Below are 17606 nucleotides of genomic sequence, written 5' to 3'. Positions count from 1 at the left end.
TGTGAGCTATCTACCATGGGTGCTGGAAACTAAACTTGAGTCCTTTGCAGTTTCAGTTTATGACTTTAATTGCTGAGCCATCTCTTCAGTCTCCAAATTAAGCTTTTAAAATCCATATTTAAAGTATTTGCTAGCCAGGTGTTTAGCCAAGATCTATAATAGCAGAAATATTCAGGAGAGTGAGGCAGGAGGCTTCTGAGTTTGGAGTCTGCTTGAGTTGCCTAGAGACTTGTTTTTAAAAAGAGAAGTGTTTTCTGTGTAAAATGTCTTCTTTCCATAGTACTAGTCTTTGGGTTGGCGTAGTTTACAGGCATGATAGAAGTCCTCATTGCCTCTGTGGAATGTCTTGCTGAGCCATCTCAGCCAGCCCCAAAGCATGCCTTTGATGTGGAACTTTGATGAAGGTGGTATTTTCTGGTGAGAATAAGACTCACCATCATCTTAGATGTCTCCTGCTTAAAGATGTTTTATTGGTGTGTTCTGATTTTGAAATGCTTTTCTCTCTATCTCTCTCTCTGTAGTGTTTGCCAATTATTTTGGATAACAAGCTGAGCCACCCATTATTAGAACAGCTTTTGCCACCACTCAGGTATAGTCTCCATGATAATTCAGAGAAAGTGAGGGTGGCTTTTGTGGATTTGTTGCTGAAAATCAAAGCCGTGAGAGCTGCAAAGGTAAATAGGATGTTCTTAGAGAAGACTGAAATACGAAAAGCACATTTTGATCACTCAGCAGAAAGACTGATTGAAATCTGAGAACCTTTACAGTTATGTTTTAATCAGTCTGAAAACCAATGTATTTGCTACATTGTCATGAAACTTGATTTTGTGTTTCTCATAGAAGGTTCTAGAACTACCAATGCATGTTTCTTCTTTGAAAGACACTAATATAAGCAATCACCTTTACATATTTTTAAAATACTTTCTTGTGTGGTGGGGCATGTGTGCACAGTGTACTTGTGAAGGTCAAAGGAGAACTTGTGGGAATTGTTTCCACCATATGGGTCTCAGGGATTGAACTCAGGTTGTCAGGCTTGGTGACACTTTAAAGGATTGAAATATTTGATGTATTAATACACATTTAGCACTTTGTAAGAAATTATATATTACTTATGAAGAACTTATGTATTGCCTACAAAGGTTAGCTGAAATCTCTCCTTTTTTTTTTTTTTTTTTTTTAAACCAAGGAATTGCTTGTACATGGTGCAAGGACAAAAAAAGTTGCCCTCTTCCCAGCTCCAGTTCAGTTTTGTTTCCTTGATACTGGGGATTGAACTCAGAGCCTCATGAACACCGGTTGGTGCTCTACCACTGAGATAAAAGGATTTCAAGGTCAAAAGGTCTTCAAGACTAGCTTGAAAAATGATAACACTTAGTGCCTGACTGTCCTTGGAAATATCTATTGGTAGGAGTAGTGTCACCCACATGTCTACCAGTGTTCTATTTAAAGTGACAACTTGTGCCTTGGACTGTGTGTAGCTTATCTGGACTTAGCCTATGGCCAAGAAGTATATGTGTGTGTTGGTAAGGACAGAATGGGCCGTATTGAGGAGCTGCCCAGGTGTTAGAGGCCTGTGTTAGAGTTAGGGTTGTAGCTTAGTTGGTTGAACACCTGTGTAGCATATGCAAAGGTGGTTTTTGCCTTTAATTAAGGTTAATGCCTAACACTCAGGGTGTGAAGACAAGATGATCAGCGTTTAAGGTAATCTCCAACTACAAAATCCTAGGGCTGGCCAGGATGCTTGAGACCCTGACTGAAGACAAAAAACCACTAAAAACCAAAACAAACCAATATTAATTCTGTCTCTTGTAGAGTTTATGATTTTGGGAACTTCAGAGTGTGGCAAGGGGATTGCTCACGGTAGAAAGAGCAGTCCAGCACTCCTAGCGTGTTGGGGAAGGATGCTCTGAGCCTCTTAAGAGAGATGAGTAGGGTGCCTATTTCAAAACTATTAACAGATTAAAAACAATTGGATCTACAGATGTAGAAATGATCAGCTTGGTTAACCAGAGCTATTATTCGTGCATCAGATCTGAGTTGACCTTTCTGCGGCCTCATGTTGTACCTTATGTGTTATATTTCTTTCAAATGCAGACTTGCTACTTTTGTTCACAGAAAAGTCAGGTTCTGATATAGCTACTTGAAATGATTTTTCTTGATATAAAAATTAGTTCTTGGTTATTTCTGGAAACTTCAGCAGTTTTCCAGGTTATAGGAACCACTGATTATTTCCTTTTGTATGTCTCTACTTTTACCCTCTAGTTTTGGAAAATATGCCCCATGGAGGACATTTTGGTTCGCTTGGAAATGGATTCTCGGCCTGTGTCTCGGCGCCTGGTGAGCCTCATCTTCAACTCTTTTCTGCCCGTGAACCAGCCAGAGGAGGTGTGGTGCGAGCGCTGTGTCACACTGATCCAGATGAATCGCGCAGCTGCCAGGAAGTTCTATCAGTATGCCCACGAGCACACCGCCAGCACCAACATAGGTCTGAATCTCTGCTTCCCCATGTCCTGTCCTGCCTCTCCTCCAGCATAGTGCATGTTACAGATACTCAGTGTTTGTCACTTGAGTAAGCTTCGTGATCTCTTGCATCTCTTGGTGATTTTCCTGAAAGTAATTTGCTTTACTGTTTGAGATTATACTTTTCTAATTAGAAAGTTCATTTTATAGAAGATACATGTATTTGTTGATTATCTTAACCCCTTTAGCAAAGCTCATCCATGTCATCCGTCATTGCTTGAATGCCTGTATCCAGAGGACGCTGCAAGAGTGCCCAGAGGCCCATAAGGAGTGCGAGAAGGAGAACGCCAGTGTGAGTGGCTCTCTTACTCTACAGTAAACACAAGCAGACTTTGTCTTGTTTCATTTCTGTACCAATGGATAGGATGTTATTTCCCATTTGTTCCCATAAAGATACTTAAGTACAGTTTTTGAGGAGTCATAATTACTTTTTTTTAAAGAATTGTATTGTATCTTTTGTACTTTTAGAGTCTGGAGAGATATTTTTAAAAAAGAATATTCTTACTGATAGCAACCTTGTTCCATATCTCTACTCTGAGCATTTCAGTGTTTGATTCCTTGGGTGTAATAGAGTTGAGCTAGATTCTGGACATGGAGCTGGTGTCTGTTAAAGTCACTAATAGGAGCCTCTAGAAACATTTAGGGATGAATTTCTGGATGTAATTATTTTTTTGTAGAATTGTCTTTAATTAGCTCTTCTTTCTTTAAAACTTTCAGTTTTAAAGAAATAATATTATTAAAGAAATAATAGCCAATTCAGTCTTAAATATACTTACTGCTTATAAGCAGTATTTTAAGCTTATATATGGGCACTTAGTATTTGAATATCTAAAGTCAAATTTGAAGGAATTTTTTTTGTAGTGCCCAAATCTGTCCTGTAGAAGAAAATCACAAAGACAGTTTTCTTTGCTTACTACGTGGCCAGGTCAACTGCCTCTTCTGTGGGATGGCTTCTCTGCCAGCGCCATGCTATCTCAGTGTTTCCCCCGCTGCACCTTGACAGGCAGCTAGCCCCACTCTAGAGTAGGTGTCCTTTTCTCTTTGTCCCTTGTTTGGCCAGTCTGGTCTGAACTTGGTCAGTAGAAACTGCTGAAGAATTAACAGGAAAGTAGACGTGCAGTGCAGGGGGAATAGTACATAGAACACTGAGTTCACATTCATACCCTGGCTAACCATTGCCTTCTCATACACTCCCTTCATTGTAGGTAGGGTGTGTGACTTAGGGAGACTTAGCTAGGCCACCGTGTAGATTTTATGCTCTAATCAGTAGGTGATCAGCCTGGCACATGAGGTGTTTGTCATTGACAGAAGTGGGCAAACATCCTACTGCGGGCCACTATACCCTTGTAACTGGGATTGAAAATGACTTTTGCAAAACTGAACATGAGTTTGGTAATCTACTTGTTGAGAATTTCCTTAACTTTGTGGCTAGATACTACTGAGAAATCTTGCAGTATCTTTTAGGTCAAGTTTTGAATCATTAGAAATAGCAATGATTTCTGTTGTACTTGGTGTACAAAATACCCAGTTTGTTATATGAGTTCTATTTCTAGGTTGATAGGGGTTCAGAATACACAGCCTTGTAACATTGTAGCCCATGTTAGAAAAAATAATATGAGCCGGGCGATGGTGGCGCACGCCTTTAATCCCAGCACTCGGGAGGCAGAGGCAGGCGGATCTCTGTGAGTTCGAGACCAGCCTGGTCTACAGAGCTAGTTCCAGGACAGGCTCCAAAGCCACAGAGAAACCCTGTCTCGAAAAACCAAAAAAAAAAAAAAAAAAAGAAAAGAAAAATAATATGGCTTAGAGTACATATGTAGCTAAAATGTTTTGATTTTGAGATAGTCTCACTGTGTGGCCCTGGAAATTCCAATGTGGCTTTGAACTGGTGACAATACTTTGTATGCCTCCTGAGTTATGGGATTATAAGCACACACTGTCTTGCCTAAGTTTTTTCATGGTTCAAGGCACCATGCATTTGGGTGGCAGAAGATGGATCTCTGTGAGTTCAAGACAAACTTGGTCTGCATAGTGAGTTCCAGGGCAGCCAGGACTATGTAGAGAGACCCTGTCTCAAACACACACAGACACACACACACACCTACCTTATAGCCATTTAGTAATAGTCTCTGCTAAAGTTTTGTAACTATTACTTAAGAGTTTAGTATTGTTAAAGTATTTTAGCTTAGCCTGCTGAAATAAAATAAGAAACCATTACTTAAGAGCCTATTACATTATTCAAGTGTTATTCTCAAAGGGTTTCATAAATTTTAATGAGACTGTTGTGCTAAAATATTGAACTTCTATGTTTTTTTCTCTTTAAGTAAATGTATTAGTATTTCTTAGGCTGGTAGTACGCAGTGATCATGTGCTGTAATGCTCAGTGTAAATGTAAATGTGCTCCAAAAAGTTCCTCTTCTGTTCACAGAGTTAGAGCACAGAAAAGGTAAGGCTAAACCCACAATGACAGCTTTGTCAGTTTGTCACATTATTCTGGTAGCTTCCGGACCACTAACAGGGTGCTTTATCAAACTGATTGACCTTATCATGTTTCAAAGCATTTAGTGCATGCTGACATAACTAACTCTGGAGAAACTGTGTTTGCTTCTTTGATTCTTATTAATCAAAATCAATTTTGTTCCCATGTTTGAATGGTGAAAACTGACGGAGTCATCCTCCTCATCTCAATGTTAGGAAGTTACTTCATTCATCATGTGTTTGTGTCTCCATGGTTTGTGGCTGGTGTGCAAGTCACCAGGTCTGGAGACTGGGATTTGGGTATGCATGTCTGATTTGGACTAAGCATTCTGGTATGGGGTTGTTGTGTATTACTGGCACAATAGGAAAATATAAACAGGTTTGTTTTTCAGTAAGTCATGGAAACCTATGATTTTAAGGGTTGTTGACATCTGTGAGTTGTATCCTACTGGCCTCAGAAAAGAAGTGTTAGCAGCAGTGTCTCAGCGGTGTTGGGGCAGGCCAGTGTTGTATAGCCATGCTCAGCAATTACCTTATAGTGTACTAAAGACTGCTACTTTTTGATTTTAGAAAAACATTTTAGTTCATACAGACTGTTTCACTAAAGAATATTGAGTTAATTTAGAACTGATTTCTTGGGTGGAATTTGGAAAAAAAAGCCACCTTCCTGATACAGATACGTTCAAAAGTGGTGAAGAAAGTTTTACTGTGTGGAAGTTGACATTATCATTTTTATATTGTTTTGTGTCTGCAATTCTAAGATGTGCTTTTGAAGATAGTACATTTGTCTTTAAACACTTGTTATTGGATTCTTTCACAGTAACATTATTTGTGTCTTAGGTACTAGATAAAACATTGTCAGTGAGTGATACTGCGTCCATGGCAGGTTTACTAGAAGTCATTGTGATCCTCTGGAAGAGCATCCATAGAAGTCTGGAAAATAATAAAGAGGCCAAAGTTTATACCATTAACAAGTTTGCATCTGTGCTTCCAGAGTACCTGAAAGTGTTCAAGGTAAGTCTGGGCCATTCTTGTAAGTAAGGTGCTTTGTGTTGGTATCAGTTTCATCTTTAGTGGAAGTTCTGTCTTGTATGCACGGCAGGAAGGGTGTGGTGGCCCTTACCTTGTCATGAGGTTAGCATCTCTCCCTCTGCTCTGTATCCTTGGTACCCAGGGTACTGTCCTCTGTGAGCCCTTACCTTTTCTTTCTGCTGTTGGAGATCTAGTCTGATGTTAATCTACTTGCAGATTTAGGAAAGGGATTCTGTTTTATAAGCAGAATAGTGCATCTTGTAGGTACTTCCTAAGGTGTTTGAAGGTACACAGGAAGCAGACTCTATAGTATGAATTGTATCTGTGTTATCAAGGCAGACGAGTTAGATCAATTTAATGAAAGGATATTTTTAGGTATGGGAGATAGCTCATTTGATGAGGTTCCTGCTGCGTAGTCATGAGTACCTGAGTTAGATTCACAGCACCCATATAAAGTGGGGGTATGGCAGTGTGTATCTCTAATCTCAGTGCTGGGGAGACTGAGCTAGGATGATTGGGATTTACTGCCACTCTTAACTAAATTGGTGAATTTTAGGTTCCGTAAAAGATTGTGTCTCAATAAAAAGGTGAAGAGTTAAGAAGATGCAAGTACACATACAATAAAACTTGAATATATATAATAAATATATTAAATGTATAACTATACTAAAATATTTTAGAATGTATTCTTTGATAATTTTATATACTTACTTTGTTTTGATGCTGTTCACTGATTTCATTCTCCTCTCTTATTCCCCTGTCACTCTCTCCGAGCCCTTTCTTACCTCTTTAAACCTTTTTAAAATTTTTTATCTCCTGAGTTTCTTTAGGTTGTTTGCTTGCATATGCAAGGATGTGGGCTTATTTAATAGATCATGGACAAGAAAGATGACTTTTCACCCAGCTGCTAATAGCTCCTCAGCTAGGAATGGGGTCTCATGAGCTCATTCCATGCTGGAATGTTGATGGGATCAATCCTGTCCAGCTGATTACAACTTCTTTAAGTCTGTAGATGCTACAGCCATGTCATGTCCATAAAATGTAACAATTTCCGCAATTCTTTGACGCTTGCATTTTTTTTCTGCTCCTTCTTTTTTTTTGTTTTGTTTTTTGTTTTTTGTTTTTCGAGACAGGGTTTCTCTGTGGTTTTGGAGCCTGTCCTGGAACTAGCTCTGTAGACCAGGCTGGTCTCGAACTCACAGAGATCCGCCTGCCTCTGCCTCCTGAGTGCTGGGATTAAAGGCATGCGCCACCACTCCCTGGCTCTGCTCCTTCTTTTGTGATGTTCCCTGAGCTTTGATGGGGAAGGAGTTGATAGATAGATCTTCATTTAGAGTTGAATACTCAACAGTCAGTCTCAGTATTTTGACCAGTTATGATCTATGCATTGATTGATGCCTACCTCAAAAATAGCCTTTTCTGACCAAGGTAGAAACTAACATCAATTTATGATTACCTTGTCATGAGGTTAGCATCTCTCCCTCTGCTCTATATCCTTGGTACCTAGGGTATTGTCCACTGTGAGCCCTTAGCTTTTCTTTCTGAGCCTACAGATTTAGAAGGCACTTTGATTTCTAAATACCCGTGATTAGAATTTTCTTTGGGCTTCCAACCAGCTCCCAAATAAAGACATGGAGACTTATTATTAGTTATGTGTGCTCAGCCTTAGCTTAGGCTTACTCTACTAGCTCTTTTAACTTAATTTAACCTGTTATTATTCATCAATGTTTTGCCTCAGGGCTTTTTACCTTTATTCTGTATGACCTACTTTCCTGCTTCCTCCATGTCTGACTCTCTGGCATCTCTTTTTCTTTCTTCCTTAAACCTGAATTCCTTCTCCCACTGGAAGTCCTGGCTATGCCTCATCCCTGGATATTGACTAGATATCCCATGCCTGGAACTAGGATTTTCATCCAATAACCCATGTTTTCTAGGAGTAGTATTAGTTACTCATGCGGAGTACCACTATTCAATTACCATTAAAAAGAAACATTTTTAATTAGCTTACAAAATACTAAGTTTCTATAAGGGTTTGGTTTAGTTAACCATGCCCTTATTTTCTCTTCTCGCTCCTCCTCCTATTCCCATTCACATTAAACCTTTCTACCCTTGATATTCTCCCTGTTTGCTTTGTAAATTGTGCACAAAAATATATTTTTAGTTGGCAGATAAAATTTTTATACTTTTAATGTGATGTTTTAGAGTATGTGTAACTTGTGGAATGGTTAAATTGAGCTCAATGTATTACCTACATATTTATCATGTGTTGTACTCTGTTCAGGATTTTCAAGAATATTTCATTACTAGTAGTCTTGCCATCATGTTTACTTAGATACTGGGAGTTAGGGGTCAAAGTGGCCATAAAATTTGAATGCAGGTGAATAATACATCTCACTTTAATTTTGTTTTATTTTCAGAAACTCATCAATATGGCTAGTTCACAAGTCTGCTTGTCCTGGGGATCTTGTCTCTACTTTCTGAGCTCTGGAATTAAAATAAAGATAGGCTGCCACACCCATGAGAATTTATGTGGGTTCTGGGAATCATTGCTCCGGGCTTCAAACTGAATGGCAAGGGCTTTAACTACTGAGCCATCTCCCCATCCTTTATGTGGTGTTCTTGATGGATTCTGAGTAATTAAAGTCTGCTCAGCTTACTTTATTGTTGCAGTAATAGGACTAATTAAGCTGCAGTTTATTGCACTTAGTGCACTTCCTGCTTCCCCTTGCCCATTGTCTTGTGATTTGGTTCATTCAGTCTTTAATAGCACTGTGCATTTTAGGAGGAGAAAACTGACCGAATTCAGGTACTTTGCTCCATATTTTACCAGCTTTTAGGTATAGATCTCATTAGCCTGTGATTTATTTTGTAGTTCCAAACATGTGCCTTCCCTCCAATAACAATGTTTGGGTCGTCTTGTATAATATTATCTGAATAGCTCTGTCCTCTTAAGAGCTATATTCAGGACAAGTAATTAGTTTTCCCTTTTATCTGAATTGATTTGGAAGTAAACATAGTTTCATGACTGGACTTGCTGCAGTTAGTGTTCACTTCATAGTGCAGGTGGTGTAGAATGTCAGGAGGCTTGATTCAAGTCATCTCATCCTCAAACCTGAGGCACACCTTTAGATCTGATTTTCTCTGGATATTAAAGTAATTATTGGAGTACTTTTTGAACAACTGTGGAAATAGATTATTAGGAAAATTTTTCTATTGTCAAATCCTGTTGACTGTATGCTTCTTTTTGTGTTTCTAGGACGAGCGCTGCAAGATCCCCTTGTTTATGCTAATGTCATTCTTGCCAGCCTCTGCTGTCCCTGTGTTCAGGTATTTACCACAGCACAAGAATCTCCTCTGGGATTTGCTGTCACCTGCCCTGTGCTCTCCCTTCCTGCCTTCCCCTCTGTATGGAGAGAGAGATACTGTGACTCAACTATGACTGCACCTGATATCTGGGCATTATTCTAGTATCCAGAGTGGCAAGCTCTAGAGCCTGTGGTCATCGCTGATCACAGGTGGCTCCAAGTGCTTAGACTGTACTGTGAGTACACAGTACACATGTGAAAGGAAGAATGCCAGGATACTGAGTGCATGTGAAAGTCGTGTTTTCAAGAGATTTCTCTAATTCTCTTTACATTTTATGTAGTTGACACACAGCCTTTTTATGTGGCTGGTGAGCAAATGGATTTAGTTATCATGCCTTGGTCACTGAGCTTCTATATTGATGTACTATTTCAAAAAATGTGTCTGCATGTGTGTGTATGTGTGTGTGGTGTGTATCCATGTATCCGAGTGTAGTGCATCGTGTGTATGCAGGAGCCTATGGAGGTCAGAAAAAGATGTTAGATCCCTGAAATTGGAGTTACAGATGGTTATGAGCCATCATGGTGCTTGGAACTGAACTTGAGTCCTGTACAAGAGCAACAAATGGTTTAACCGCTGAGCCATCTCTCCAGCCCTTGCATATTATTTTTTATTGGGCAGTGTAGTTCTGGAGTTTGCCGCTTAAGAGTAAAACTTACTTGGTTTTATTTACTTGCAAAAAAATTGTTGTTTAAAATTTGTTTTTACATGTGTTTTGTTTGTATGTGTGTTTCAGGTCATTAGGCTCGATGGCAAGCACTCTTACCTACTGGGCTAGTTTGAAGCCTCCAAAATGACTGTTTTGTGGCATGTTTTGGTTTTGTCTTTTGCTTGGATATTTGGGTTTCTAATTTTTTGGTTTTATTTTTTTTAAATGTCTGTGTGTTTCCTTTCTTTGTTTTTTGTTTGCTTTTTAGAGAAAGTAAGCAGGTGCAGTTGGGTGGGTATGGAAGTGGGGAGGATCAGGGAGATACTGGGGAAGGGGGCAAAGTGTGATGTATATGAATTACGCAAAAAAAATATGTATTATATGAAAAGAAAAAGGGAAAAAATGCCCTAAATTATGACCACTTCTGGAACCTGATAGCTGGCACTACAAACAGAAGGCTGTTGAGATGTGGGGCATGTCCTTCTGTAGCTGCAATCTGTTAAGGGTTTCATGGGGTAGCAAGTACCAGTGTAACTATGAGACCTGTGCACCTTTGATGCAATCAAATTGTGTCTTGGTTTTCCTTATGTTGTGGAACAGTGGGGGCTTTCTGTAGAGATATTAACCTGGTTTTCTGTACTTGACTTTTTCAGTTGTGGTGTGATTTCTGTCCTGAGAAATCAGGAGGAGACTGTTACAGGCAGGAGCTACTGTACCTTGCTGGATTGTCTCTGTTCCTGGGGGCAAGTGGGGCATGTCCTGGAGCTCATTGTTGACTGGCTGACAATAAGGCCACATCAGACCAAGGTGTGCATACAGCCATGCCTCTCTGGAATGTGGGGAACAAGGGTATCTAGAAATTGTACCATGTTCTGGAAACATAAACTCTAATTGCCTCTTTGTTCCATGGCTCTTCTTCAGAGTAATTTGTCCTCTAAATGTAAAGTGCAAATCAATGATACGTGCCCAGTAAAACATGAGCTAGCATTGTTGTACATGGAGTATTTGCTGACCCATCCAAAGAATCGAGAATGTCTGCTCTCTGCACCCCAGAAGAAACTTAACCAGCTTTTAAAAGCACTTGAAGGATCCAAGGTAACTGTTTATCCTAGAAGTTAAAGTGACTTCAAATAGTAGTAGCAGTGAGGCAATAAGATGTGTAGTTTTCATGCTTTGGAAAGGAATTGAGAAGAACTCTGAGGTGAACAGGTGAGCCCGGGAGTAGTGCCATTTCCAGGACCTGTCTCCTCACAAGCAGTGTTTAGAGCCTACATTTCTCCACAGTTTCTAGCTTGTCAGGGCTCCAGTTTGTCTCCCCTTGTCTGAGAATAGACTGCCCAGGACCAGGTGTCAGTGAGGTAGTACTAGCTCTCTTCAGAGTCTTTGGCTGTATTTTCTAGAAATCTTGGAAAGTGTGTGCTATGATTTTGTTGTGCCCCAAGGGCCCTTTGGAATCCTGTTTTTCCCCTGCTGCACTGGCCCTGTAGGATTCTCTACCGAGTAGTCCTCATTGCTGCCACCTAGGATAGTGGTTCAGCTAAGCCTGCCCTGAGGAAACAAACTGTAGTCCCTGTGGGCAGTGGTCCTGTGGCCTTGTATACCTGGTAACTGTGTTACGTGCTTCTAAAGCCCACTCAGCAGATAGTGTTCAGGTGCCGGGGTGGCAATCATCCTTCTAGTTTCCTATAGATCAGGCACTTTCTCCACCTTGCTTTGATGTGGTCACATGCCATTCAGAATGTGGGTCCTCGGTTGTAATTTTGCAGGCAGATCTGGAATTTTTTCTTCAGTCTCCAAGTGGGAATCCCCTCAACTTCAACAAAGAAGCTGCATCGCATGCCTTTGGTCTACATTGTCGACTGAGTGTCCATCTTCAGTACAAGGTATGGTGTCTCTCCTGGTGCTCTGAGTATCATGTATCAAAGCTGCTTTTCTTTCTTTTCTTTTTCTCTTTCTTTTTTTCTTTTGCGACTGGGTTTTTCTGTGGCTTTGGAGCCTGTCCTGGAACTAGCTCTGTAGATCAGGCTGGCCTTGAACTCCCAGAGATCCACCTGCCTCCTCCTCCCGAGTGAAAGCTGCTTTTCTTACTTATTTTCTTCTTTGTTTTGTTGAACAGTTCTCAGAAGAGAAAATTCATCTGTCCATCTTGAATGAAACTGGATCTTGGTTAGAAAACAAAGTTTTGCCTCTTCTTCAAGACCAAGAAGAGGAGTTTCTGAAGCTTCGGAGGGACGTCTATCAGCAGGTTATCCAGGTCAGCAGCTGGGACACAGCTCGTGCTGTATTTTCAGGACTGTTTATTTTGTTGTAAAGTGGTTTAGACCCTAGTGCTGCTTCATAATACAGAGAATGGCATTTCTTTTTACAAAGCACATTCTGCATAATTTTAATGTAGTTTAATATGTTATATGTGATGGGTAGTTGTTTAGGTTGGTGAATTGCTTAAAATGTCTAGAATTCTTATAGAAACAATGAAAATGTATGCATTTATGGAAGTTCTTTATAAATACATTTGTAAACATTTGCTTATAATATTAGTACATCGCAGGAGAGGCTTTGTTGGGCTTGACTGCCTTCCTTTTTAAATGGCTTTTGTTGTTATTGAACCCATATTGTGTCTTACAGACTTACCTGGCTGTGGGTAAAGATGTTGTCATGGTGGGCCTTGGAGACACTAAATTTCAGATACAGCTTTTACAGTGGAGTCTCGGAATAATGAAAACAGGTACTGTAGCATCATTTACCCATTAAAGGGATGTTTGGAAACAATATGTACATATAGCTTTTCCATCCTTCCATCCCTCACCCCTTCTTCTGAAGATCAGAATCTGGCTTCCAGGCATTCACATGTAACACATATGGGCCTTTGCCAAAAAGTTGTTTTTTTGGCTGTAATACACCTAGCAATTTCAGAGATGCTTGTGATGTCAGGCACACTGTTAGTTTCTAGGGTCCTTGGGGTTCTGCTACCTGGGTCTGCCTTGCTGGTGTGTAGAGTTTTCCACCTGGCACCTGTGTAGAGACTGTCCCAGAAGAAGGTTATGAGTGATGTGGTCAGGAGGGGGCACACCCGGAACCAGAGCCAGTGATGCCTTCTGGTACAGTGTATGACAAAGAGAACATTACTGAGCTCTGATCTCATCTTCCAGATAACCTGCCTCTGTGGTGTGGAAGATTAGTAGTGGTTTTTACTGTACATCCCAATTACTGAGCTAAATGGAAATATCTGTCCACAATTTAAATTTTCATTTTTTAAAGCCCACTAGTTTGCTGAGAGAGACTTTCCTTCATTAAATGCAGTTTAGCATGTTTAGTTGGTCCAGATTTGTAGGAGGAGGGCCACTTGTTCTTCTCAGCCATCCGGCTAGCTTACACCCAAAGTAATCACACAGAAACTATATTAATTAAATCACTGCTTGGCCCATTAGCTCTAACTTCTTATTGGCTAACTCTTACATCTAAATTTAACCTATTTCTAGTAGTCTGTATATCGCCACGTGGCAGTGGCAGTGGCTTACCGGGTAAAATTCACAGCGTCTGTCTCTGGTGGGTCTGTGGTGTCCTCTCCTCATCTTCTTCCCAACGTTCTGTTTAGTTTTCCCCACCTAGCTCTGTTCCCCTACAGCTCTGCTCTAGACCCAAAGCAGTTCCTTTATTAACCAATGAAAGCAACACATAGACAGAAGGACCTCCTACACCACAGATTAGCCATTGTGGTCGGTGATGTGAATGATGCAGCCTGGATGCATTCCAGGCATGCCCGAGTAGAGTCCTACCCTTCCTGTGCTGCTGGACACTCGTCGATGACTTCAGATATAACAAGATACTGTATTGGTTCACAGATTCTAAAGTTGTAGAGTTATTCAAAGTCTTGAACTTTTTTTTTTTTAAATCATTCTCTACAGTTTAAAACTACATTCTACACATAAGCTTAATTGTTGAAATAAAATGATTTTTTTTCATACTTGATTCATCACTTAGGAATTATTTTGCTGAATAATTCTTTTTGCTGAATCTACTTTTAGTTATTTATAAAGTTTAAAATCATAGAACTAATCAGAATTTTCTTTCCATTTAGTCCATTTCATTACATAGTGGTACCCAGTCCATTTCGATCAGGTTTAGAGCTGGACCTTTGTCCAGACTGATGAGCTTTGTGTTTGCATGTCCAGTGACTAGGGTCTGTAGGACTCATCACCATATCTCAGTGCGACTCTTCTTCTTTGGTGCTTGCAAGGATGCAGTAGAGGTTAGCAAACTGAGACTAGAGTCTACTTTCTAAAACTTTTTTGCTCTACTTGAAAGGGGCTCAGTGAAGAAGCCATTTTCAGAAACTATTTATGTGTCTTATTTACTTTTCTATTGCTCTGATAAGATGCCATGACCAAGGCAACTTATAGAAAATAAGAGTATATTGGCAGGTAGCATGGCAGCAGGTAGACAAGTGTGGAGCAGAAGTTGTAGCTGAGAACTTATATCTTGAGACACAGCCACCAAGCAGAAAAAGGGACAACTCATTGGAAATGACATGGGTTCTAAAACATCAACACTTGCCCCTGGGACACACCTCCTCCAACGAACTGACACTTTGTAATGTTTCCAAGTATTCAAATATAAAAAACCTATGGGGACCATTCTCATTCAAACCACCACATTGTGTTGATATTAATTATGTCCAGGTAGGGTATTCTTTATAAACCCAAATGTGTATTCTAAAGAAGCCATTTCTGGGTGGCCAACTGCATCAACCAAATAAATTAGGGGTGTAAGCCCACAAACTTCTGGAATTCCCACTACAATATAGTACATAGATTGTGGAAAATCAGGCACCAAACATAACAGAGCTTTGGGAGAGTTCTTAATGAAAAATGCCAGCTCAATTAAAAAGAAATGTTGATTTTTTTTTTTTTTAAGTAAAGACTATAGGGTTATGTTTGAAAGAGAAATAAAAGCAAAGTGAAGACTATAGGAAATGTAAAGCTTTGGAGGAAAAGGGCCATTGATAAAGAGTAATGTGAGATAGCTGGGATTTTAGCATCTCAGAAACCAAGGCTGTCATGTACAGTTTGGAGACAGTGTAGGAGGTCGCCCCACAGCTTACTTGTGAGACTGTCTCTATCTTGTGCTGTCCTTGCTACTGTTTGTTTGTTGGCAGGGATTTGGCAACCTAAAGATGAGCATACTGGGGAGAGCCACAGAGCCAGCACTACTTTAGTTTCAGATTGATGGCTTGTTTTCTGACTTTGAGCTGTGCCCTGGGGAGGACTCTTAGCAAGACTATAGATCAGCACCAGTTTTGGCTGTAGCTATGAATCCTGGCCTGTTGTTAGCAGTTTGTTGCTAGCTAGCTAGCTAGCATGTTGCATATTTGTTTCATAAAATACACACACCTGAATACAGTGAAATAACGTATGGTTAGAGTTTTCAGCTTTTCCAGGTTTCTTTCCATGTTACTGAGACTACACATTCTGAGGAAGAATGTAAGGAGACAGCTCCTTTGTCTGTGTATTAGTTAGGATTCTCTAGAGGAGCAGAACTTAGAGAATAAATCTATACTTATAAAGGGGGTTTATTAGAATGGCTTTCAGACTGTGGTCCGGCTAATCCAACATTGGCTGTCTGCCAGTCGAAGGTCTTAGAATCCAGAAATTGTTCAGTACATGAAGCTTGATATCTCAGCTGACTTCAGTATAAGCTGGAATCCTGAAGTTGGTTCTAATGCCAATGAGGAATGGACCTGCTAGCAAGGTGAGAGAGAACAAGCTGGCAAAGAGAGCGAGCTTTGTCCTTTGTATAGGTTGCCAGGAGATGAAAGGTGAATCATCCCACCTCAAAACATCCGTCAGGGTCTAGTCAGCAGTATCCGGGTTTGAAGAGCTCAACACCTGTCTCATCAGTGGATGTTCCACATGACAAATATATATAAGGAATGAGTTTTTCCACCCTCTGAATGAAAGGGTAGTAGCTCCTTGAAAGTTTCTGTGTGGTTTTAGCAATTTTGCAGAGCTGCTTATTGATTCTGGCAGAGTCTTAGACCTCAGGAGGATTGATAGAGAGCCTCTGGGATGGAAAGTCTGTCATCCCCTTAGCAGGAAGGTTTGGGGTGTAGTTGTCTGTGATCTCTAGCAGAGCTTGTAGGATCTTTAGTTAATTTTGTAGCTGAATGGCTTTACCCTTCATATCCAGGCCCATTCTCTGGACAAGTCCTGTGGTCACCTGGATAATGGACTGTCTGTGAGGAGCATCATTTCTGTGCTTTATTGCATACTTGTTTTATTTTAATGTGTCTTATACCATGGGTTCTGCCAGGCGGCTTGCTGTGTAGTACCCAAAAGTTAAGGGCTAACCAGCACCCTGAGCCATGTGTTAGAGTTAGGGTCCGTCTCTGCTTTTGTAGCTTTTACTGGCAAGATTGATTGGAAATAAAAATGGAGGAATAGTTTTATTAGGGTTATATACAGAATGAATTTTACCACATTATGTACTCTCAGTCAGGGAGGTAATTGGAAAAAAAAACCACCAAAGGAAATCAGTAAGCTACAACCAGGTATCAGAAATCTATAACGTTATCAAACGATGTTGGGAGCTGTGAGGTTGGACTTGTCCTTATTGGATTTTTACTTTAGTAAAATACAAGAAAAAGTTTGTGTTTTCTAATTCAGGTTTTATAGGAGACATACATGCAGTGAACAAAGTTCTTTGTTTACCTGCAGAGTCAGCTGTACTACTGCTACTGGGGAAGAAGTCAATTTTTAGTTATGTGGAGAAAAGAAATTTGTGTTTGATTCTAGTTTGAATCAATCTGGTAAACGTGTTTAGTGCTAATTCAGTAGTAATAGGTTCTTACATTACTATCATTTATATGTGTTAAGCAATTTCAGTTGAATTATGTGCATGTGTAATTGGTTGTTCTCCTTTTCTTTGTAGTGAAGGAATTTTTTTACATTTCATTACTTCTTGGCATTCTCAAGGAGATAGCTGGAAACTCCATGATTCAGAAAACAGATTCAGAAGAAGTCACGGTGCTGTTTGATTTAGTGCAGGAAGTATTTCAGAAAATGTTGGAATGTGTTGCCTGGATCTTCAGGAAGCAGCCAGAAGAAAGTCTGCAGGTATTGTTCTTCATCTGGCCAGGTCTCACTGTGCTATCTGCTGTGGGCGTTACCTAAAGGTAAGCATGCCTGCATTCTCTGTGGCATGCAGATCTGCAGTCTTGAGCTCAGGGATTGAAGTCCCATGGATGTAAGGACTCTAAACGGAACTGATCTCTGCAGGCGGTGATTCCAGAGCTTCCCAGAAAAGAATATATTTGTGAAGATGCTCATTTTCAAAGGGACAGTCACTGCCTGGGAGGATGCTCACTCCCATCATCTGTTAATGTCCCCATTTAGAAGCACCTTGAAGGGTCCGGACTGTGGTTTTCTGTTGATGGTGAAAGCTCATAGGCTGAGATGATTGAGCAACTAGATCTGTTCCTAAAACAGTGTAAAACCTATTCCTGAATCAGTTATACTGTTAGCAGAGAGCCATTTTTTTTTCTGTCAGTGAACTATTATTGTTTTAA

General features: G+C 40.2%; 1 protein-coding gene across 3 annotated transcripts in view; it reads left to right on the top strand.

The window, feature by feature from the left end:
* Ncapg2 (non-SMC condensin II complex subunit G2) overlaps positions 1-17606 on the top strand; it is a 63603-nt gene that overhangs the window by 21478 nt on the left and 24519 nt on the right. For all 3 annotated transcript variants that reach the window (XM_057783216.1, XM_057783215.1, XM_057783217.1), the window contains 11 exons: positions 522-674; positions 2263-2485; positions 2709-2812; positions 5839-6012; positions 9287-9357; positions 10696-10849; positions 10964-11137; positions 11809-11925; positions 12159-12296; positions 12668-12767; positions 16970-17154. In XM_057783216.1, the coding sequence (XP_057639199.1) occupies positions 522-674; positions 2263-2485; positions 2709-2812; positions 5839-6012; positions 9287-9357; positions 10696-10849; positions 10964-11137; positions 11809-11925; positions 12159-12296; positions 12668-12767; positions 16970-17154 (1593 nt within the window). The remainder of the gene's footprint in view (positions 1-521; positions 675-2262; positions 2486-2708; positions 2813-5838; positions 6013-9286; positions 9358-10695; positions 10850-10963; positions 11138-11808; positions 11926-12158; positions 12297-12667; positions 12768-16969; positions 17155-17606) is intronic.

Source organism: Chionomys nivalis, chromosome 10, assembly GCF_950005125.1.
Source record: "Chionomys nivalis chromosome 10, mChiNiv1.1, whole genome shotgun sequence".
Lineage (NCBI taxonomy): Eukaryota > Metazoa > Chordata > Mammalia > Rodentia > Cricetidae > Chionomys > Chionomys nivalis.
Note: the sequence above shows the minus strand (reverse complement) of the source record. Positions and strands in the feature narration are given on the sequence as shown.